This window comes from Ambystoma mexicanum, chromosome 12, assembly GCF_040938575.1.
Source record: "Ambystoma mexicanum isolate Mex_15411 chromosome 12, UKY_AmexF1_1, whole genome shotgun sequence".
NCBI lineage: Eukaryota > Metazoa > Chordata > Amphibia > Caudata > Ambystomatidae > Ambystoma > Ambystoma mexicanum.
The window spans coordinates 91,175,642-91,199,524 of record NC_090936.1 but is presented as its reverse complement, the minus strand read 5'-3'; the positions used below and the strand labels follow the sequence as shown (position 1 = coordinate 91,199,524).

General features: G+C 48.5%; 1 protein-coding gene across 1 annotated transcript in view; it reads left to right on the top strand.

Annotated features, from left to right (window-relative positions):
* Nucleotides 1–23,883, top strand: part of SLC26A5 (solute carrier family 26 member 5) — a 676,177-nt gene that overhangs the window by 463,412 nt on the left and 188,882 nt on the right. Inside the window, exon 10 of the mRNA XM_069628070.1 lies at nt 7,691–7,804. Coding sequence (XP_069484171.1) covers nt 7,691–7,804 — 114 coding nt within the window. The remainder of the gene's footprint in view (nt 1–7,690; nt 7,805–23,883) is intronic.

Sequence of the window (23,883 nt, the reverse complement as noted above, 5' to 3'; positions counted from 1 at the left end):
TTGAAACCCACCTTTTTACCCAAGATTGTTTCTGAATTCCATCTGATTCAGAAAATAACTTCGAAGGAATTGTGTCCTCCGACGTATTCCTTATCTTTGATATACGTTTCCAGCTTGCTGGCCTCGGAAATTTTTTCTCTGTAGAGGGCGCTGCGCGTCGACGTCCGCCGAGTCGATGTCCCTCGACGGCCACCGTATCGGCGCCGACGTCGCCATGCCCATAAATAGACACGCGTTGCGTCTGTTGCTCAGTTCCGTTTTTCCGCGCTTTGTGGGGCCTCGGAACGTCGTTGCTCAGTTCAGTCAGGTTTATCTATTTCGACGAATATTTCTTATCGTTCTCGATGGCTTCTTCATCAGAACCGAAGACGCCGCGATCCGGCTTCAAGAAATGTCGAGACTGCGGTAAAAAAATGTCAATAACGGATCCACACAGGGTCTGTTTATGGTGCTTGGGGTCCGAGCACCTTTGTTCGGGGTGTGAGGACTGCATGTCCATGACTGCGAAAGCCCTGAAGGAGCGAAAGGGGAAGCTCGAGAGAGGTAAGTCAGTCAAAACCTCCTCGAAGGTTTTGTTGGCCGAGTCGAGGCATTCGTCTCCTCGCCGTCGAAAACACTCCCATTCTAGATCTCGAAGCAGCTCCCACCATTCGTCGAGATCTAGACACTCAAAAAAGAGACGTCGAAGGTCCCATTCCTCGTCGTCTTCGGTGTCCCCAGAAAGAGTTTCCTGTCCCACCAAACACAATTCTCAAACTGAGTTGGAGGAATTCAGAAAGAAAATGTTAAGCGTCTTCAAGAACGCGGCCTTGACCCCCTCGAAGACAGCTGAGGGTGATACCCTGGGTGAAAAACCCAAAAAATCAAAACGCTGCGAGTCGCAGCACCCGGCGAAACATTCCACCCGAGAGTGCCATGAGCCATCGGGTAAGAAGGCACCGTCTTCGCCGTCGTCGAGGATTCCCTCGACGCTGTTGTCGAAGGGTTCCTCGACGCATCGGTCGGTCGATTGACTCGACGCCGACGCTGATGAGAGGACCAAGGCTCCACAGCCAACAGTGTTTTCAACGGCTTCCGGCACGACGCCGAGACCGTCGTCGATGCCCTTGAGTAGGATCCCGATCCTCTCGAATTCTTCGAGGCCCCTTCCAGTTTTTTCGACGCCTTTTTCGGCGCCTTCGAGGCCGGTTACATCGGCGTCGACGACGTCGACATTTTCTCGTCCAATAACGACGAGTTTGGCTCCTTCAGCCCTAGAGATGGGCTTTACTCCATTTCAGAGATCAGAATACCCTGGTCTTTCTTCAATTTATGAAGAAAGAGAAGACTCTGACCAAGAAACTTTTGATTTACAGAGATCCTCACTGCCTGCTGCAGAGGATTTCACCTCTGAAGAAAGGAGGCTGAAGGAACTACAGGACTCACTTCATGAGGCCAGTGGACTTGATACTTCCCCAGAAGTGGAATTTGTAAAGCCAGACCCAGGGGAACATGCCGAAACACCATATAGAACCCTGATGGCAAGAATAATTGAGTTTATGGGTTGGTCTGCGCCTTCACCTGTTTTCCAACAGGATGATCTAACGGATATATTGGACAAAGGCCCACTGGAGGACCCGGTGGTCCCCTTCCATGCAGCCCTACAAAGAAAAATTGCATCCAATTGGGAGACTCCCGAAGTCATCCCAACAGTCAATAAAAGACTGTCGACAAAGTATAGGGTAGCGGGTGCTGACCCTGAATACCTGTCAAAACATCCGACCCCAGAGAGCCTGGTGGTTCAAGCGGCAACTTCATCCAGCAAGTAGGACTGCTTACCCTACTGTCCCACAGGACAGGGATGACGAGAGGTACGACTCTATGGCAAAGAAAGTCTTCTCTGCCTGTAGTATGGCGTTGAAGTCCATCAACGCCACCTGTACGCTCGCCAGGTTCAGTCACACATTATGGGAGTGTGCTTCATCAGTGGCTGACTGCATACCCGATGGAGAGGAGAAGGAAGCCTTCCTTAACATCATTCAAGATGGCAAAGATGCCATGTGCGAGTCTCTTCAAACTGGCATCGATTCCGCTGACAGTATCAGCAGGGCCATGGCGGCTAGTACAACAATCCGCAGGCATGCGTGGTTGCGAAAGTCTGGCTTTGCTCCAGATGTACAGGCCAGACTTTTGAATATGCCCTTTGACGGCTCTTCGTTATTTGGAAAAAAGGCTGATGACAGTCTGGAAAAGTTAGACTTCTAAAGCAGCAGCAAAATCCTTAGGAGCTGCTATCCGCCAAACTCCTTTTCGCCCCTCAGGAACCTCTGGGAGAGGAAAGTCCTTTCGCTATTATTCCGCATTCGGAAAAGGCAGAGGACAGCCGGCTCAAAGAGGCCAAAGAAGATTCACCCGAGGTGGACGGGTCAAAAGTACTAAGACCGCAGCAGCAGCAGGTGCCTCTTTACCCTCGGCATCTGCATCAGCCGCCCCCAAACCACTCTGAGGCCTTTGCACACAAGACACCTGTAGGGGGTAGGTTAACTCACCATCTGGAATGGCAGGATATAACGTCAGATGCTTGGGCGTTGGAGACAGTTGCCCAAGGATACTGCCTACCCTTTCTACACATCCCTCAGAGTCATCCACCGGGGAAAAGCTCCCGAAAAGTTCCAGATCCGCTCCTCTTGCAGGAAATTATGGACCTGCTAGAGAAAGGTGCCATAGAACCGGTACCTGTAGCGGACAGGAACAAGGGCTGGTACTCCCCCCTACTTTCTCATACCAAAGAAGGACGGAGGACTGAGACCCATCCTGGACTTAAGAGAATTGAACAAGTTCCTCAGGAAGGACAAGTTCAAGATGGTAACTCTCTCTCCGATCATTCAGGCCCTCCAGCTCAAGGACTGGCTGGTATCTCTGGACCTTCAGGATGCTTATTTCCATGTGCCAATCCATCTCAAGCACAGGAAAATACCTGAGGTTCGCAATTGGCAACTCTTATTATCAATTTCGAGTTCTGCCATTTGGGCTGACCTCCGCCCCGAGGGTCTTCACCAAGCTGATGTCGGTAGTGGCGGCGAGTCTAAGGAGGGAAGGGATCCACGTCTATCTCTACCTGGACGATTGGCTGATCAGGGCCGTATCTTCGGAACAGGCCCGGACCCAGCTAGATTATGTCTGCCTCTTCCTTCACAGACTGGGCTTCTCCCTCAATTTAAAGAAGTCACAGATGATACCATCTCAGAGACTCCAGTTCATTGGAGCGGTCCTGGACACTTCCCTGGGAAAAGCCTCGCCACCAGAGGTGAGGGCTCAAGATATTCTACAGATGGTCACCAAGTTTCAAAATGGCCAACGTCTCCCAGCCTTCGACTTTTTGAGGTTGCTAGGCCTCATGGCATCCTTCATCTTCCTTGTGCCAGAGGCTCGCCTGAGAATGAGATCTCTTCAGTGGGCACTGAGAAGTCAGTGGTCACAATTCTCAGGGAGAATGTCAGACCTCCTCCGGATTCCAGACAAGGTAGCCCACGACCTTCAGTGGTGGGCCTATTCAGAGAACATCTTGAAAGGAGAACTGTTTTGGCAACCATGGCCGGAGATAACAGTAGTCACAGACGCCTCGCTCACAGGGTGGGCAGCCCATGCCAACGACTTGACCATCAGCGGTCGTTGGTCTCCATCGGAGTCCAGACTACATATCAACCTATTAGAGCTGAGAGCGATCAGACTAGCGCTGAAAGCTTTCCTGCCATCAGTACAGGGGAGAAATGTCCTGATAATGATGGACAACACGGTTGCCATGCACTACCTCAACAAAAGAGGAGGCGTAGGATCATTGCCACTGTGCAGAGAGGCAATGCAGCTCTGGTTTTGGGCAATTCGGGAAGGAATCTCTCTATCGGCAGTCCATCTAGACGGAAAGAAGAATTTGACAGCGGACGCTTTGAGCAGGCAGAGCACAGTCTCACACGAATGGGAGCTAGCTCAGGAAGTCCTTCAAGAGATCTTCGCCCTTTGGGGAACCCCTCAGGTGGATCTGTTCGCCACAAGCACCAACAGGAAGTGCGATCTGTTCTGTTCAAGGGAATTTCCCCCGAGAGGAGCTCTGGGAGACGCGTTTGTAGTGGACTGAGAGTTTCCACTCCTCTACGCCTTTCCACCAGTCCCTGTTATTCCTCAAATGATCAGGAGGTTGAGAAGATTCCGGAAAACCATGATCCTAATTGCCCCGGACTGGGCCCGGAGAACGTGGTACCCGGACCTTCTAGATATGTCCATCTGTCCTCCAATCAGTCTTCCACTCAAAGAGAATCTTCTCTCGCAGAAGGGAGGTCAGGTTCTCCATCCAGACATCAGAACCCTCAACCTTCACGCTTGGCTTCTGAAAGGTTGAGGTACAAGGATTGGGATCTCCCTGACGACGTCATGGAGGTGTTGCTTTCGGCCAGAAGACGAGCAACAAAGTCTTTATACCGCTGCCGTTGGAACAAGTTTTGCAGCTGGTGTAGGGAAGAGAATATCGACCCTTTTTCATGCGATACACCAACGTTGCTATCGTTTCTACTCTGCTTGGCAAACTCAGGCCTTCAAGTTGGCACTGTAAAAGGCTATCTCGCAGCGCTTTCTATCTTCAAGCGCACTGCGGAGGAACCATCGTATTTCAAAATTCCTCTAGTGGTACAATTTCTCAAGGGTCTGACTAATGTTTACCCTCCAAAACCATTCCAGGTTCCATTATGGGACTTAAATTTAGTCTTAAACTTCTTAATGGGCACTCCATTCGAGCCACTTCACTCTTGCGCATTAAGATTTCTCACACTTAAAACTGTCCTACTTCTAGCACTAACATCGGCTAGGAGGGTGAGTGAGCTACAAGCTCTCTCCTGTAAACCCCCACATACAATCTTCCACAAGGACAAGGTTGTCCTCCAGGTGAACCCTAATTTTCTCCCAAAGGTGGTTTCTGAATTCCATATTACTCAGAAAATTACCTTGCCTTCATTCTACCCTCCTCCCCATCCGGGGAAAGAGGAGGAAAGGCTACACAGGCTGGACCCTAGGCGAGCTCTCAGCTTTTACATCAGCAGAATGGCTAGAATCAGGCAAGCAGACCAGCTGTTTGTAGGATACTCGGGTCACAAGTTGGGACTACCCATAACAAAACAAACCATCTCCAGGTGTATTATCTTGGCCATCCTGGAATGTTATAGACTAGCAGGGAAAGAGCCACCCCAAAACCTCAGGGCTCATTCAACCAGGGGAGAAGGGTACTGGTCCGGGATATATGTGCGGCTGCCACATGGTCGTCCGCACATACATTCACAAAATTTTACAATCTGGATTCCTCCACTGCTCAAGAGACCAGATTTGGCAAAGCCGTATTACACTCGGTCCATCCCTAAAGGGATATATAACACTATCACTCCCTCCTCCAATTACATACCACTGCTATGGGAGTCTATCAAAGATAAGGAATACGTTGGAGGACACAATCCCTTCGAAGAACAAGTTACTTTCTTACCTGGTAACGTTCTTTCGACGGGATGTTCCTCCGACGTATTCCTTATCGCCCCTCCCATCCATCCCCGCAGTGATAACTTCCCTTGTGGTTGCAGCTTTCGCTCCTTCAAGGTTACTAACCAATTCAGGCATGTCTTTCTTATACTACAAAACGGAACTGAGCAACGGACGCAGCGCGTGTGTATTTATGGGCATGGTGACGTCGGCACCGATACGGTGGCCGTCAAGGGACATCGACTCGGCGGACGTCGACGCGCAGCGCCCTCTACAGAGAAGAAATTTCCGAGGCTAGCAAGCTGGAAACGTATATCAAAGATAAGGAATACGTCAGAAGAACATCCCGTCGAAAGAATGTTACCAGGTAAGAAAGTAACTTGTTCATTACCATCATTTTACCCCCCCCTTCGCACTTTGGGAAGGAAGAGGAGAGGCTACACAGGCTTGATCCTAACCGTGCACTAAGTTTCTATATCACCAGAATGGCAACACTAAGACAAGATGACCAACTCTTCGTGGGCTACTCGGGCCACAAGTTGGGTATGGCAATCACTAAACAGACGTTATCCCGATGGATAATACTGGCAATATCTGAATGCTACAGACTTGCTGGAAAAGATCCCCCAAAAGGCCTTCCGGCTCATTTGACCAGGGGCATGGCAACTTTCTCTGCGTTGAAACACTTGTGTATAGGCGTGTTATAAATGCCATATAATATCATATTGTTAGAGTGGAGTACCAGTTAAAGGTGTCCATCTGCCGCATGGTCATCCGTACATACTTTCACCACATATTGCAGTTTGAATTCTTATTCAGGCTGGGTAGTCTTATTTGGTAAGGCAGTGTTGCATTCTGTGCACACAGACCCACAAGAACTACTAAATTGTCACGTATAATTCTGCCTCCCTCCTCCAGAAATGCTAGAAACTGCTTTGGGAGTCTATCATAAGATAAGGAATATGTGGGAGGAAACGATCCATTCGAAGAACAAGTTACTTACTCCTGGCAACGTTCTTTCCACTAGATGTTCCTCCCAAGTATTCCTTATCGCCCCTCCCAACCTACCATGAAGTAGAATTTCCTTTGCTATTGCAGTCTGCGCTCTCTCAGGAGGAGTAACTGTCAGGTATGGGATAGATCCTACATCCGTAAAAAAAGGAACTGAAGCCAACGGACGCTCCTTGTGCTATGTATGCCTTCAGTGACGTAGACATTGAGACCGTGGCCTCCGAGGGACATAGAGTCGACATGCATCAACACGCAGAGCCCTCTGCTGAATTTTTTTTTCCGAAGCAGTTAAGCTGGATATTGGAAATATCAGATAAGGAATACGTGGGAAGAACATGCAGTCGAAAGAAAGTTACCAGGGGTAAGTAACTTGTTCTTCTCTGCCTTGAAGTGCCACAAAGGAACTGTTCTCGCAATTGGTGCCTTCTGGAAAATGAATAAATAAGTACATCTGAGCAAATAGAAATTGGTACATTCAGGAGAAGTAGTATCAAAAGAATGGATCAAACCACTAGGAACTCTCCAAAAGGGTAGCAAGACTTTCCTAAAGTGCTATCCTAGACGAAACAATAGCTATGAGTTTAAATATCTTTCCAACCATCGGAGAGAGCAAGCAAAAACAGCCCAGTAAGAAAATATGAGCAAGCCAATACGAATGTGTGTATGACTGAATACCCTATAAAGCTTGTGTCAGAGATTGAAGATCCTGTCTTTGATTGGCTGTCACATTGACGCACTCTATCTTCTTTCTTATACCTGCTTATCAGTGTCTCTGACGGTAAAGGGTGGCCATGTCTAAATACCTAGGTGTTGGTGATAATAAGCATCATGGTACGGACAGTGTAAGACTAAAGCATATTTATTTCAGCAATATATTTGTAATTTCCTAGTTGTACTTTAAAAAAATAGTTTTATGTTTTTGTTTTTCTGGCTAAAGAGATTTGAGGCTTCCCTTTTTCTTATTGTTACTGTACATTCTAAATATGTGTTTACCTCGGCGTGCATATCACATTAAATTACACTGGAAATTATTCCTCTAATGATTTAAGTGACTTAAAGAGAAAACTTTGATATTTGAGTGCTTCCCAAAAATAATATAAATGTATGTTTGCTCAAACAGTGGACTCGTATTGCTTGTGCTCTTATTATATTTCAATAACTGATTGGCTTTTTTATTTTAAAGGAACTGATTGCTCTAGGATTATGTAATTCTGTGGGATCGTTCTTCCAGACATTTGCTATCACGTGTTCAATGTCCCGGAGCCTTGTTCAAGAAAGCACAGGAGGAAAAACCCAGGTATGTCTTTTTTTCCAGGATGCTACTTCCTGACGGTTGGCTTCAGATCTTTGAGGCGAATGTAAATGTTCCTTGGTGCTTATTGCTCTCCTGCTAAGCATTCTCTATACACAGGGTGTGGTACAGGCGTATGAGCAGCCTGTTCTAGTGTGGGTATTTAGTGATGAAGTGGGCAGCCCTGATAGGAGTTTATAGGGATACAAAGGGGCAGTGTTGCTGTTGTTGGGCTGGTGCTTCACTCTCTGAATTTATAGTGACCTTTCCAAAATGTGTTCTTGTTTGGTGAGGACAGTCGGAGTTTTATCTTTTAAAACTGCCGGAGTGGGTGGTGCCTACAAGGATTCCTTATGGGCATTCCTGCCGAACATACACGCCTTTAGCACTTAATTGAGCTTCCCAGTTTCAGGCACTAAAAGGGTCCCTTCTTGCAAGCAGATATGGTGCAATTACTCGCTGAGCGTCCTAAAGGAGCAAATCGTCAATTCAGCATTTTATATTCATGGCAGAGGTTTACATGTAGCGAACCTGAATGAGGTGATATGTGCATATTGATTTTAATCTGGTACTTTACTTGTAACTTATGTGAGAAAGTAGAGACAGACACAGGGGTGGCATGTTGATTGGCAATGATCTTTATTGATAATAAAACTGGGGGGGGGTTTGTCACACTTAGTTGTGGCCCCATTAGCCATTTGCAGCTGCATTTGATATTTGAATAAATGTTGACTAAATGTTATCTCTTCCTTTTAGCATGTCTGTCAAAAAGAGGTGCAGATAATTTGCCAGCTCTGTTTTGAAAGGAAAGAAAAACATACTGAGTGCAGTGTGGGAGTGGCAGTTCATCTGGCCAGAGACGAAAACGCGGCGGCTGATGCTCTAAGCAGGCAGACAGGCAGAGCACGGTCTCTCACGAGTGGGAGCTGGCTCAGGAAGTTATTTTGGAGATCTTTGCCCTTTGGGGAACCCCACAAGTGGATCTCTTCGCCACCAGTGTCAACCGGAAGTGCGAGAGATTCTGCTCGCAGGAATTTCCTGCAAGAGGGGCAAATAAATCACTGCTCTGGTAAAATGCTCTCTGTAGCAACCTGAAGCATCATTCAAACACCATTCAATTTCCTCCAAGATTTCCAAGAGGAGCCTTAGGGGACGCGTTCGTAGTGGAGTGGTCCTTCCCACTGCTGTATGCGTTCCCTCCAGTCCCCGTCATTCTGCAAGTGTTGCAGAGGTTACGGAAGTTTGGTTCCCGGATGATCCTCATTGCTCCGGCCAGGAGAGCATGGTACCCGGACCTTCTAGACATGTCGATCTGCCCTCTGCGCCGTCTTCCCTACCAAGACGATCTGCTCTTACGGGAGGGGGGTCGGGTTCTCCATCCAGAGGTCAAGTCTCTCAGCCTTTGTGCTTGGTATCTGAAAGGTTGAGGTATGAGGATTGGGACCTCCCCGAAGACGTGATGGAGGTATTGCTTTTGGACAGAAGGCCCGCAACGAAATCCTTGTACCGTTGCCGTTGGAGAAACTTCTGCGACTGGTGAGGGTACAGGTTGCTGGTGGTACTCTCGTTCAGATTGGAATTGCCATTGTATTTCGGTGCTGGACTGCTCCTGGGCAGGACAAAGACTGATATGCAAATGGATATTTCCCATCTGTGAAAGGCACAGTGAGTAAAAGCAGTGGCTGCGAACTCTCAAGTGGTTAATAACCACTGAACAGGTTATCATGTCTGTTCTTGCGAGAGAGGGGCGCCCGCTACCTTTTGTAAAACTATATTTTAAGGAACCTGGGATTGGTAACCCTAGGTCTCCCGGGGGCAACCAGACGTGGTCTCCCTCTCACTGTGCTTAGAGAGGCATCAGCTTCACCTCACTGATGATCCCCAACAAGGGTGAAACACGTGTATGGGGTTGCTGGTGGTACTCTCGTTCAGATTGGAATTGCCATTGTATTTCGGTGCTGGACTGCTCCTGGGCAGGACAAAGACTGATATGCAAATGGATATTTCCCATCTGTGAAAGGCACAGTGAGTAAAAGCAGTGGCTGCGAACTCTCAAGTGGTTAATAACCACTGAACAGGTTATCATGTCTGTTCTTGCGAGAGAGGGGCGCCCGCTACCTTTTGTAAAACTATATTTTAAGGAACCTGGGATTGGTAACCCTAGGTCTCCCGGGGGCAACCAGACGTGGTCTCCCTCTCACTGTGCTTAGAGAGGCATCAGCTTCACCTCACTGATGATCCCCAACAAGGGTGAAACACGTGTATGGGGTTGCTGGTGGTACTCTCGTTCAGATTGGAATTGCCATTGTATTTCGGTGCTGGACTGCTCCTGGGCAGGACAAAGACTGATATGCAAATGGATATTTCCCATCTGTGAAAGGCACAGTGAGTAAAAGCAGTGGCTGCGAACTCTCAAGTGGTTAATAACCACTGAACAGGTTATCATGTCTGTTCTTGCGAGAGAGGGGCGCCCGCTACCTTTTGTAAAACTATATTTTAAGGAACCTGGGATTGGTAACCCTAGGTCTCCCGGGGGCAACCAGACGTGGTCTCCCTCTCACTGTGCTTAGAGAGGCATCAGCTTCACCTCACTGATGATCCCCAACAAGGGTGAAACACGTGTATGGGGTTGCTGGTGGTACTCTCGTTCAGATTGGAATTGCCATTGTATTTCGGTGCTGGACTGCTCCTGGGCAGGACAAAGACTGATATGCAAATGGATATTTCCCATCTGTGAAAGGCACAGTGAGTAAAAGCAGTGGCTGCGAACTCTCAAGTGGTTAATAACCACTGAACAGGTTATCATGTCTGTTCTTGCGAGAGAGGGGCGCCCGCTACCTTTTGTAAAACTATATTTTAAGGAACCTGGGATTGGTAACCCTAGGTCTCCCGGGGGCAACCAGACGTGGTCTCCCTCTCACTGTGCTTAGAGAGGCATCAGCTTCACCTCACTGATGATCCCCAACAAGGGTGAAACACGTGTATGGGGTTGCTGGTGGTACTCTCGTTCAGATTGGAATTGCCATTGTATTTCGGTGCTGGACTGCTCCTGGGCAGGACAAAGACTGATATGCAAATGGATATTTCCCATCTGTGAAAGGCACAGTGAGTAAAAGCAGTGGCTGCGAACTCTCAAGTGGTTAATAACCACTGAACAGGTTATCATGTCTGTTCTTGCGAGAGAGGGGCGCCCGCTACCTTTTGTAAAACTACAGAATGTGGATCCTTTCCGCTGTTCCATTCCTTTGGTTTTGTCTTATTTGCTTTCTTTAGCCCAGAGGGGCCTGCAAGTAGTTACCATTAAGGGTTACCTGGTGGCGCTGTCCATATTTAAGCGCTCGTCTGAGGAATGTTCTTATTTTAAGATCCCTTTGATTTCTCAGTTTCTAAAAGGGGTAACTAATGTGTTTCCACCGTCGCCTTTCCAGGTGCTGAGATGGGATTTGAATTTGGTTTTAAAGTTCCTGATGGGAGCTCCGTTTGAGCCGTTACATTCTTGTCAGTTGAGACTGTTGTCTTTTAAAACTGTATTTCGAAGGAATTGTGTCCTCCGACGTATTCCTTATCTTGATAGATCATCTCCAGCTTGCTGGCCTCGGAATTTTTTTTTCAGTAGAGGGCGCTGCGCATCGACCTCCCTCGAGTTGATGTCCCTCGACAGCCTCCGTATTGGTGCTGACATCATCATGCGTATTAATAGACTCGTGCTGCGTCCGTTGCTCATTTCCATTTTTCCGCGCTTCGTGGGCCTCGGAATCGCTTTGCTCAGTACGTTAGTTAGATATATTCTTCATTATTCCTCGAGAATACCAACTCTTACTCGATGGCTTCCTCAACCGAACCGACGACTCCACGGTCCGGCTTCAAAAAATGTCGAGACTGTGGAAAGAAAATGTCATTGACAGATCCTCACAGGATCTGTTTGTGGTGCCTGAGATCGGAGCACCAATGTTCGGAGTGCGAGGACTGCATTTCCATGACAGCGAAATCCTTGAAGGAGCGTAAGGGGAAGCTTGAGAGAGGTAAGGCAGTTAAAACTACTTCGAAAGTTTCCTCGGCAGAGTCAAGACATTCGTCTCCTCGCCGACACAGGAAACATTCTCGTTCTAGGTCTCGAAGCAGTTCCCACCACTCTTCGACATCTAAGCATTCGAGTAAGAGACGTCGAAGATCCCCTTCCTGGTCTTCTTCTGTTTCCCCGGAAAGAGTCACCTGCCCCACAAAACATAGCTCTCAAGCTGAGTGGGAGGAATTCCGTAAAAGGATGCTTAGCGTCTTCGAGAAAGCGGCCTCGACCCTCTCGAAGACAGCTGAGGGTGATACCCTGGGTGAAAGACCCGAAAAATCAAAATGATGCGAGTTGTTGCACCCGGCAAAAGAAACTACTCGAGAGCGTCACGAACCCTCGAGCAAAGGCACCGTGCCATCGTCGAAAGTCCCTTCGACGCACAAATCTGCGTCATCGACGCCATTATCGAAGGGCTCGTCGACGCATAGGTCGATAGAATCGACGCCGTCTTCGACGCCGAAAAAGAACAAACCCACGGCCGTCACTACCTCACAGCCAGTGGTCATACCCAAGGCCTCTAACACGACTTCGAGAATGTCATCGACAACCTTGAGTAGGATTTCGATCCTCTCGAGCTCTTCGAGGCCTCTTCCGATCTTCTCGATGGTGTCTTCGAAGCCTTTAACGTCTGCGTCGACGACGTTGACGTTTTCTCAACCAATTACCACAAATTTGGCCCCTTCTGCTCTGGAAATGGGATTTAAGCCATTTCCAAGGTCTGATTATTTCAGACCTTTGTCTTCAATTTATTAAGAAGGGGAGGATTCGGATCAAGAAAGACCCTTTGGGTTGAAGAGAACTACAACACCTGAACCAGAGGAATTTACCTCTGAGGAAAATAGGTTAAAGGACCTTAGAGAATCCTTACATGAGGCAAGTGGGTTAGATACTTCCCCAGAAATAGAATTTGCCAAACCAGACCCAGGAGAACATGCCGAGACCCCTTACAGAATTTTAATGGCAAAGATTATAGAATTCATGGGTTGTTCTACACCTTCACCTGCATTCCAACAGGATGACCTTACTGACATTTTAGTTAAAGGTCCACAGGAGGATCTTGTGGTTCCATTTCACGCTGCATTACAAAGAAAAATATTGGCTAACTGGGAAACTCCTGAGGTTATCCCGGCGGTTAACAAGAAGTTATCAGCCAAATATAGGGTATCTGCTACTGACCCTGAATTTTTGTCTAAACATCCAACTCCACAGAGTCTGGTTGTTCAAGCAGCAACTGCATCAGGCAGTAGATCGGCATATCCTACTGTTCCACAGGACAGGGATGACAAAGGTACGACTCTATGGCTAAGAAAGTCTTTTCTGCATGTAGCATGGTGTTGAAATCTATTAACGCTACTTGTACGCTCGCAAGGTTCAGCCATACACTTTGGGAGTGTGCTACATCAGCGGCTGACTGCCTCCCAGAGGGAGAAGAAAGGGAAGCGTTTCTAAACATCATTAAGGATGGTAAAGACGCAATGTGCGAATCCCTTCAAGCTGGCATTGATTCTGCTGACAGTATCAGTAGGGCCATGGCGGCAAGTACTACAACCCGCAGATTTGTGTGTTTGCGAAAGTCTGGGTTTGCTTCAGATGTACAAGCCAGACTTTTAAATATGCCCTTTGACGGCTCTTCTTTCTTTGGTAAGAAGGCAGATGACAGCCTAGAAAAGTTACAGACATCCAAAGCAGCAGCAAAATCCCTGGGAGCTGCAACCCGTCAACGCCATATCGCCCCTCAGGAACCTCTTGGAGAGGTAAGACTTTTTGCTTTTATTCCGCATTCGGAAAAGGCAGAGGACAGTCGGTTCAAAGAGGTAAAAAAAGATTCACCCGAGGTGGACGGGGTAAAAATACAAAAGCCGCAGCAGGTGCCTCTTTACCCTCAGTATCTGCATCAGCCGCTTCTAAATCACTCTGAGGACTCTCCTCACAAGACACCAGTAGGGGGCAGGCTAACTCAACATCTGACGGAATGGCAGGCTATTACGTCAGATGCTTGGGTATTGGAGACAGTTGCCCAAGGTTACTGCCTGCCTTTTCTACGCATTCCTCAGAGTCATCCACCGGGGAACAGCTCTCTGAAAGTGCCAGATCCGCTCCTCTTGCAGGAAATTGTAGACCTGCTGGAGAAAGGTGCCATAGAACCGGTACCTGTAGCGGAGAGGAACAAGGGCTGGTACACCCCCTACTTCCTAATACCGAAGAAGGACGGAGGACTGAGACCTGAATTGAACAAGTTCCTTAGGAAGGACAAGTTCAAGATGGTAACTCTCTCTCAGATCCTTCAGGCCCTCCAGCTCCAGGACTGGCTGGTATCTCTGGACCTTCAGGATGCTTATTTCCATGTGCCAATCCATCTCAAACACAGGAAATACCTGAGGTTTGCAATTGGTGGCTCTCATTATCAATTTCGAGTTCTGCCATTTGGGCTGACCTTCGCCCCGAGGGTCTTCACCAAGCTAATGTCGGTAGTGGCTGCAAGTCTAAGGAGGGAAGGGATTCACGTCTACCCCTACCTGGACTATTGGCTGATCAGAGCTGTATCTCCGGAACAAGCTCAGATCCAGCTAGATTATGTCTGCCACTTCCTTCATAAACTGGGCTTCTCCCTCAATTTAAATAAGTCACAGATGATACCATCACAGAGACTCCAGTTCATTGGAGCGGTCCTGGACACTCCCTGGGAAAAGCCTCACCACCAGAGGTGAGGGCTCAAGATATTCTGCAGATGGTCACCAAGTTTCAAAATGCCCAACGTCTCCCAGCCTTCGACTTTTTTGAGGTTGCTAGGCCTCATGGCATCCTGCATCTTCCTTGTGCCAGAGGCTCGCCTGAGAATGAGATCTCTTCAGTGGGCACTAAGAACTCAGTGGTCGCAATTCTCAGGGAGAATGACAGATCTCCTTCAGGTTCCGGACAAGGTGGCTCGAGACCTTCAGTGGTGGGCCTGTCAGGAGAACATTTTGAAAGGAGAACTATTTCGGCAACCATGGCCGGAGATAACAGTAGTCACAGATGCCTCACTAACGGGGTGGGGTCGTTGGTCTCCATCGGAGTCCAGACTACATATCAACCTGTTAGAGCTGAGAGCAATCAGACTAGCGCTGAAGGCTTTTCTGCCATCTGTACAGGGGAAAAATGTCCTGATAATGACGGACAACACAGTGGCCATGCACTACCTCAACAAAAGAGGAGGCATAGGATCACTGCCTCTGTGCAGAGACGTGATGCAGCTCTGGTTTCGGGCAATCGAAGAAGGAATCTCTCTATTGGCAGTTCACTTAGCTGGAGAGAAAAACTTGACGGCGGACGCTCTGAGCAGGCAGAGCACAGTCTCCCACGAGTGGGAACTAGCTCAGGAAGTCCTTCAACAGATCTTCACCCTTTGGGGAACCTCTCAAGTGGATCTGTTCGCCACCAGCATCAACAGGAAGTGCGATCAGTTTTGTTCAAGGGAATTTCCCCCTAGAGGAGCTCTAGGGGACACGTTCGTAGTGGACTGGGAGTTTCCACTTCTGTACGCTTTTCCTCCAGTCCCTGTCATTCCTCAAATGATCAGGAGGTTGAGAAGGTTCCGGAAAGCCATGATCCTAATTGCCCCGGACTGGGCCAGGCGAACGTGGTACCCGGACCTTCTGGACATGTCCATCTGCCCTCCAATTTGTCTTCCACTCAAGGAGAATCTTCTCTCGCAGAAGGGAGGTCAGGTTCTCCATCCAGACATCAGAACCCTCAACCTTCACGCTTGGTATCTGAAAGGTTGAGCTACAAGGATTGGGACCTCCCAGATGATGTCATGGAGGTGTTGCTTTCGGCCAGAAGGCCAGCAACAAAGACTTTATACTGCTGCCATTGGAACAAATTTTGCAGCTGGTGTAGAGAAAAGAATATCGATCCCTTTTCATATGGTACACCAACAGTGTTATCTTTTCTACTCTATTTGGCAAATTCGGGCCTTCAGGTTGGCACTATCAAGGGCTATCTCGCAGCGCTATCGATCTTCAAGCGCACTGCAGAGGAACCATCGTATTTCAAGTTACCCTTAGTAATACAATTTCTCAAAGGATTAACCAATCTCTATGCTCCAAGACCATTCCAAGTTCCCTTATGGGACTTAAATTTAGTCTTAAATTTCATGATGAGTACTCCGTTTGAACCACTCCACTCTTGTTCGCTAAGATTTCTCACCCTTAAAACTGTCTTATTAGTGGCATTGACATCTGCTAGGAGGGTGAGCGAATTACAAGCTGTGTCTTGTAAACCCCCTCATACAGTTTTTCATAAATACAAAGTTGTCCTACAAGTGAAGCCTAATTTCCTCCCAAAGGTGGTTTCTGAATTCCACATCACTCAGAAGATTACCTTATCTTCATTCTAGCCCCCTCCCCATCCAGGGAAAGAGGAAGAAAGGCTACATAGGCTGGACCTAAGGCGGGCTTTGAGCTTTTACATCAGCAGACTTGCTTGGATTAGGCAAGCAGACCAACTGTTTGTGGGTTACTCAGGGCACAAATTGGAATTACCGATAACAAAACAGACCATTTCCAGATGGATTATTTTGGCCATTCTGGAATGTTACAAACTGGCAGGAAAGAGCCTCCTCAAAATCTTAGGGCTCATTCAACCAGGGGTATCGCAGCCTCTTGGGCCCTCCAAAGAGGGGTACCGATTCGAGACATATGTGCGGCTGCCACATGGTCGTCTGCACATACCTTCACAAAATTTTACAACCTGGATTCCTCCTCTAGTCAAGAGACTAGATTTGGCAAAGCTTTGTTGCACTCTGTTCATTCTTGAAGGGAAACATGGCAATTTTACTCCCACCACCAGTCACACACCACTGCTATGGGAGTCTATCAAGATAAGGAATACGTCGGAGGACACAATCCCTTCGAAGAACAAGTTATTTCTTACCTGGTAACGTTCTTTCGATGGGATGTTCCTCCGACGTATTCCTTATCGCCCCTCCCATCCATCCCCTCAGTAAAACTTCCCTTGTGGTTACAGCTTACGCTCCTTCAGGGTCAATAACCAATTCATGTAAAGCAACTGTTAAACGTCAAAACGGAACTGAGCAACGGATGCTGCGCGAGTCTATTTATACGCATGATGATGTCGGCGCCGATACGGAGGCTGTCGAGGGACATCGGCTCGAGGGACGTCGACGTGCAGCGCCCTCTACTGAAAAATGTTTTCCGAGGCGGAGCAAGCTGGAGATGATCTCTCAAGATAAGGAATACGTAGGAGGAACATCCCATCGAAAGAACGTTACCAGGTAAGAAGTAACTTGTTCTTTTAGTTGCGGTTACTTCCGCACGCAGAGTGAGTGAGTTGCAGGCACTTTCTGCCAACCCACCTTTCACTGTGTTCCATAAGGACCGGGTTGTCCTTAGGGTTCGTCCTTCTTTTCTTCCGAAGGTTGTATCGGAATTCCATGTGATCCAGAAGGTAATTCTTCCGGTGTTTTAACCTCCTCTGCATCCTGGTAAGGAAGAGGAGAGGCTCCATAGGATGGATCCTAGGAGAGCTTTGAGTTTCTATCTCTCACGGTTGTCCCAGGTCAGAGTGGATGATCAGCTCTTTGTTGGTTATGCTGGAAGACGTTTAGGTCAGGCTGTCTCCAAGCAGACCTTGTCCAGATGGATCATTTTGACGATTTCTGAGTGTTACTTGTTGGCGGGAAAGGACCCTCCAGTAGGCTTAAGGGCTCACACTACTAGGGGTGTGACTGCCTCCACTGCCCTACAGAGAGGGGTGTTCCGATTCGCAATATTTGCGAAGCAGCCACATGGGCCTCTGTCCATACTTTTGTGAACCACTATTCCTTGGACTCCATCCATGGGCAGGATTTGGCCTTTGGTAAGGCAGTCCTTTATTCAGCAATTTGATTGGGCATTCTAAAATTCTAAATTTGTAAATTCTTTTTCCCACCTCCATACGTTGGTACTGCTTTGGGAGTCTGTCATAGATGTGGAATACGTCGGAGGACACAATCCTCTCGGAGAACTAGTTACTTACCCTATCTGGTAACGTTCTTTCGATGGGATGTTCCTCCGACGTATTCCACAACGCACCCTCCCAGACTGCCCCTCTACAGAATTTCTTATGCGATTGCAGCTTACCTTTCCGCAAGGCTTTCTGCAGTCATACTGGCAGGAGATTGGTGGCATACGTTCTGGGAAAAAACAACAACTGAGGCTACGGGCGCCGTGCGTCCTATATATAACATCTGGTGACGACGATCCTCGACGGAGGCCCTCGAGGGACAGCGTATTGACATCATTGACTCAGGACGCCTACGCCAAAAGATTTTCCGAAGCAGCACAGCTGTGGTAATTACCTGTCACAGATGTGGAAAACGTTGAAGGAACATCCCATCAAAAGAACGTTACCAGATAGGGTAAGTAACTAGTTCTTCTGAAAGTTTGGTGGTACAGGCTGCCACATCCAACTCAAAACAAAAAGCACACCCAACTATTCCCCCAGACAGAGATGACAAGCGTTACAACGCTTTGGCCAAGAACGTTTTTTCTCTGTGGAGAGTATGGCCCTAAAGTCAGTGAATGCTACGTGTACGTTGGCCAGGTTCACTTACATCATTTGGGAATGTATAGCAACGGTGGCTGAGCATATACCCCGAAGGTCCAACAGTGTCACAGACATTGTAGCTGACAACACAGGAGGAACATTTGATGACTTAGGTGTGTTTCATTCCATCTGTGAACATCCTGCATTTCACTGTGTTGTGCCTCCGTTTAAAAAAATTGTATTAGGTGTGTTTCATTCCATCTGTGCCACCATTTTTAAAAATCGTTTTTAGGTGTTACATTTCACCTGTGAACCACCTGCTTTTCATTGTGTTGTGCCTCCATTTTAAACATCGAATTTAGGTGTGCTTCATTCCATCTGTGCCTCCATTTTAACAATCGGATTTAGGTGGGTTTCATTCTATCTCTGTACCTCCTGCATTTCACTCAACTTTGATGTCTCCTACTAGGCCTCCTGCTGAGTTTAGCTAGAACTGTACTGTGCAGCCACACCTCTTTTCTTTCCTGTCCAAACCTCTGCCACCCTGTGGCTCTCTCCATTTGTTCAGTATTCTCTCACTGCTACACTATTACCTATCCCCCCTCTCTAACAAAGTCTGGAACGAAAAACCACAAAAAAGACATCTTGAGTGCAAACCCTGGACTTCCCATTGTAGACGCCTATGTCAGCGCTTCCGATATCCTCTTCTCTGTCCCCTTACCAGATCTATGGACCCCCCATCTCATCTCTACACTCTCTCCTTCTACATGCTCTACCATTAACAGTGGCACCAAGGGGGCACTCCTCTTGGGCGGCTTCTCTTCCTCTCGCTACTTCGTTAATGTCGATCTGGCACTATCCTGGTTCAGAGTCAACAACCCAACCTGCTCATCCTTGATCGGATCCTGCCTTGTCTCATTAACTTCCTTCCTTCTTGTGCATCTCCACTGTCTTTCTCTCTCTCTCTCTCTCTCTCTCCTTCCCCCTCTCTCTCTCTCTCCTTCCCCCTCTCTCTCTCTCTCTCGCTCTACTTCCCTCTCTCTCGCTCTACTTCCCTCTCTTCCTCTCTCTCTCTCTCCCTCTTGTTTGACTGATGGACCACACCCCTGTACACCACCTCAGAAAACTTTCAAAGGCACAGACCTCCTCCACCTGGCAACTCTTAACGCCCGCTCAGCCAACAAACACTCTCCTGAAATCTGTTTCATTCTTGAAGACATTGACCTAGACATTCTCGCTCTTACCGAGACATTGTTCAATGCCACCTCAGTTACTGCTTTTGACTCTCTCCTCCCTGAAGGCTTCAAGATCATCTGCAAGCCATGACCTCACCGCACTCGCGGTGGGGTTGCCTTAATCTTCCCTGAGTGGGTTCCTGCTTCCATCTTACCTACCCAGCTCTACTCTTCCTTTGAAAGCCTGGTTTGCAAGTTGGTCATCCCTTCCATCTCCACCCTGACCATTGCCACCATTTACCGGCCTCCAGGCGCCACCACCCTGTTCCTCTCTGAATGGGTTGATTTATGCTCTTCCTTACTCTCATCCACTTCCAACCTTCTCCTCCTGGGTGACTTCAATATCCAATTGGACTCCCCAGGCTCTGCATCCATGCTTTTCACTGACCTCTGCACCTCGCTTTCCCTCTCCATTCCTCCCTCTGGGCCAACCCACTCAGCTGGACACACTCTGGATGCCCTCATCCGCTCTGACCTCTCTTTCTCTCTCCCCCCCACTAGTGACCCCTCTCTCCTGGTCTGACCATTCTCTCCTCCCACATGAGTCCCCTTGGCCCCCTGACCAACCCCCCAAAAACCCAGCAACCTTGTTCGCTAACATCCACCCGATGAAACGAGTGTCTGTGGCTGCCTTCACTTCCACCTTCATCCCCCCTGGAATCCCCCCCTCTGGCTCTACCACTGATTCTGCCCTCAACAACCTCCATCTCTCCATTATCAATAATCTTGACATTCTTGCCCCAGTCATGGGGATCTACATGAAACCTGTCTCTAATCGTAACACCTGGTACGACACCAAACTGCCGGCCCTGAAACATAAGTGCAGGGCAGCAGAACGAAAGTGGCAAACCTCAGGCACATCCTCTGACAATATGGCCTGCCGCCTGCTCCAAAGGCAATACAGACTCTCCATTCTTGCAAAGAAAAGAGCCTACATACAGGCACGGGTCTCCAGTGCATCCAGTATCGTGGCTGAACCTTTCAAGATCTGCAGGGAACTAACCAACCCATCCTCTGTCTCATCCTCCCCTTCTCCCTCGCAGGCCCTCTGCAAAGCACTGGCCTCACACTTTGCCTCCAAATCCCAGGACATCCTTACTACCCTTGCCGCTCTCCCTCACAACCCGTCCCATGCACCCACACCTTCACCCCCATCCCTCCTCCGCCCTCCTTCTCTTCCTTCACCCCTGTCACACCTGAAGAAGTTACCAGAGCTGTCCACTCTCTGAAGGCCTCTTCTAAGCAGGTTTCCCCCTGCTCATCCAGTACCATCAATGATAAAATTGACTCTCTTGCCTATTCCCTCGCTGATTTTTGCAACACTCATTTCTCACAGAATCTTTCCCCTGCTCCCTTAAGCACTCCCTTGAGCACCCCCTCCTGAAAAAAAGTCATCTGTCCCCACCTGCCTTGCCAACTACCACCCTATTTCCATCACCACCTTCCTGGGAAAACTGCTGGAGAAGTTGGTTTTGCCCCAACTCAAATTGCATCCAGAGGCACGGAAACGGCTCTTCTGAACACCCGTGAAGAACTGCTCGCATCTCTGGACTCCAACTCTCCAGCTGTCCTTATCCTCCTTGATCTCTTGTCTGTCTTTGACAGAGTCAACCATTCAATCAACCATTCAATCCTCATACAAAGCCTCCACAATACCCTTGGTATCTCGGAACGGGCACTGAACTGGCTGTCATCCTTCCTTAATGACCGTTCTTTCCAAGTCATTCTGGGCACCTTCTCTTCTCCTACTTCCCTCTCCACCTGTGGTGTCCCCCAGGGTTCTATCCTCTCGCCCTGGCTCTTTAACATCTACCTTGCTCTGCTTGCACTCCTCATCTCCTCCTCTCTTCCAACTTCCAGTGTTACGCAGACGACGCTCAGCTCTTTTTCAAACTCCCTGCCGTCCCTCTAACACCCTCCATCATCCCTGACTGCCTATGTGCACCGACAATGATCACTGCCTCAATGCCTGTAAAACTGAGACCCTTCCCATCAGTACCCCTGCTCCCCGCCTTGTTCCCTTCACTCTGGGCTTCCTGTTTGAGCTCTCCCCTTGCGCCCTCTTCTGAAGCTAGAAACCTTGGCGTCCTCTTAGACTCCTCCTTCACGCTCAGGACATTGCCAAGAACTCCCACCTTCAGCTCTTCCTTCTCAAAGGAATTCTCCCTTTTCTCGCTTTCCCCCAGAGGCTCAATGTGACCCCAGCCCGAGTTCTCTCTAGGCTTGACTATTGCAACAGCCTCCTCCAGAATCTACCGTCTTCAACTCTGCGACCCTACCAGCTAATCCAGAACAGGGCAGCAAGACCTATCCTTGTCCTTAAGCCCAAGGGCCGCATCTCTCCAGCACTAAAAAGTCTTCACTGGCTCCCGATTGCTGCACAGATTAAATTCAAATCCCTCTGAATCATCCAGAAAGCTGTCTGGGCCCGGGGACCACACTATTTCCAACTTTATCTCACTAAATATTCCCTCTCTAGACCACTACGCTCCCCTGGTTCTAACTCTGTGTGTAAAGCATTTTGCTAAACCGAGGGCCGGTGGTTGTTTGCTTTCCTCATCTGGCACCCTCCTATGGAGCAGCCTTCCCCTGCGCATTGAGCAGGATCTTCTTAAATTCCGAAAGCTTCTTAAGACTCTCCTCTTTACCACCTCCTTCCCTTCTTCATTCCCCTGCTAATGCCACATTTGCTGCGATTAGTGTCCTGGCCCTTATGCATCCTCTGGGCCCTGACCTCCCTCACTCAATCGACCCAGCTCCTGTCTTCTGCACTTGAAGTTCGCCCTGGTGGCTCGCACTTGGAACTCCCGCGACTCCAGACCTTGTAGCACTCAACATTCCTAGCACTTCAATCTGTTGGTCACCCTTGAGCTCAGACCCCACATCACTAACCCCCCAACCCCGCCTTCTCCCTTGCTGCACTTGCAAGTTCTGAATACTCATAAGGCATAGTAGGATCGTCCTGTTTTCCTCTTCCCCCACTGCTCTTATTTATTGTATTTCTATTGTATTTTATTGTATTTCCCACTCATGCTCCCTCCCTTTCCCTCTGGGCGCGTTGAAACTGTATTTTCTTATTGTATAAGCGCTTAAAAAGCAAATAAAACATCAAATAAAGGGACAAAAGAGACACATTTTTAAATCTAGTCAAGGATGGGAAGGACGCGGTGTGAATCCCTCCATACAGGTCTTGACACTGCAGACAGTATCAACAGGTCAATGGCGGCTAGTACACTAATGCGCAGATTTACCTGGTTAAAGTCCGGTTTTGCTCCAGATGTGCAATCCAGACTTCTTAACGTGCCCTTTGATGACACACATTTATTTGGTAGCAAGGCTGACGAGAGCCTCAAGAAGCTGCAGACATCCAAAGCAACAGCCAAATCCCTTGGTGCTGCTATTAGACGGCAACAGAAACGCCCCACCGGATCACCTTGGAGGGGTAGGTCCTTTCGCTTTTACTCCTCAGTTGTAAGGGGGAAGAGGACTGTCCAATCAAAGGGGTCAAAAAAGATTCCCCCGTGGTGGACAGGGAAGAGGTACTAAGACCACCCAGGCAGCTGCTGCTTTACCATCAGCCACTGCTCCAGCCGCCTCAAAACCTCTGAGACCTTAGTTCACAAGGCCCCAGTGGGAGGCAGACTCTCACTGCATCTGAAAGAATGGAGAGGCATTACTTCAGATGCATGGGCATTGGAAACAGTTGCCAAGGGTTATTGCCTTCCCTTTCTAAAAAAAAGCCTCCGTCATTCACCGGGGAACAGCTCTTTGAAAGTTCCAGATTTGCTCCTTATGCAGGAAATCTTGACCCTGCTAGAGAAAGGTGCTATGGAACCAGTACCTGTAGCCGAGAAGGTACTCCCCATACTTCCTAATTCCCAAGAAGAATGGAGGATTGAGACCATTTTGGATTTAAGAGACGTAAACAAATTCCTCAGGAAGGGCAAGTTCAAGATGGTTACCCTTTCTCAGATCCTTCAGGCCATCCAGCTTCCAAACTGGATGGTATCATTGGACCTTTAGGATGCTTACTTTCATGTGCCAATTCATCACAAGCACGGACAGTACCTGAGGTTTGGCGTTGTGGGTTCTCATGATCAGTTTCGAATTCTGCCATTTAGGCTGACCTCTGCCCGTGGGGTTTCACCAAGTTGATGGCAGTGGTGGCAGCGAATCTCAGGAGAGTGGGGGATTCACATCTATCCCTACGTGGATGATTGACTGATCAGTTCCTGTTCCCCCGAATAGGCCCT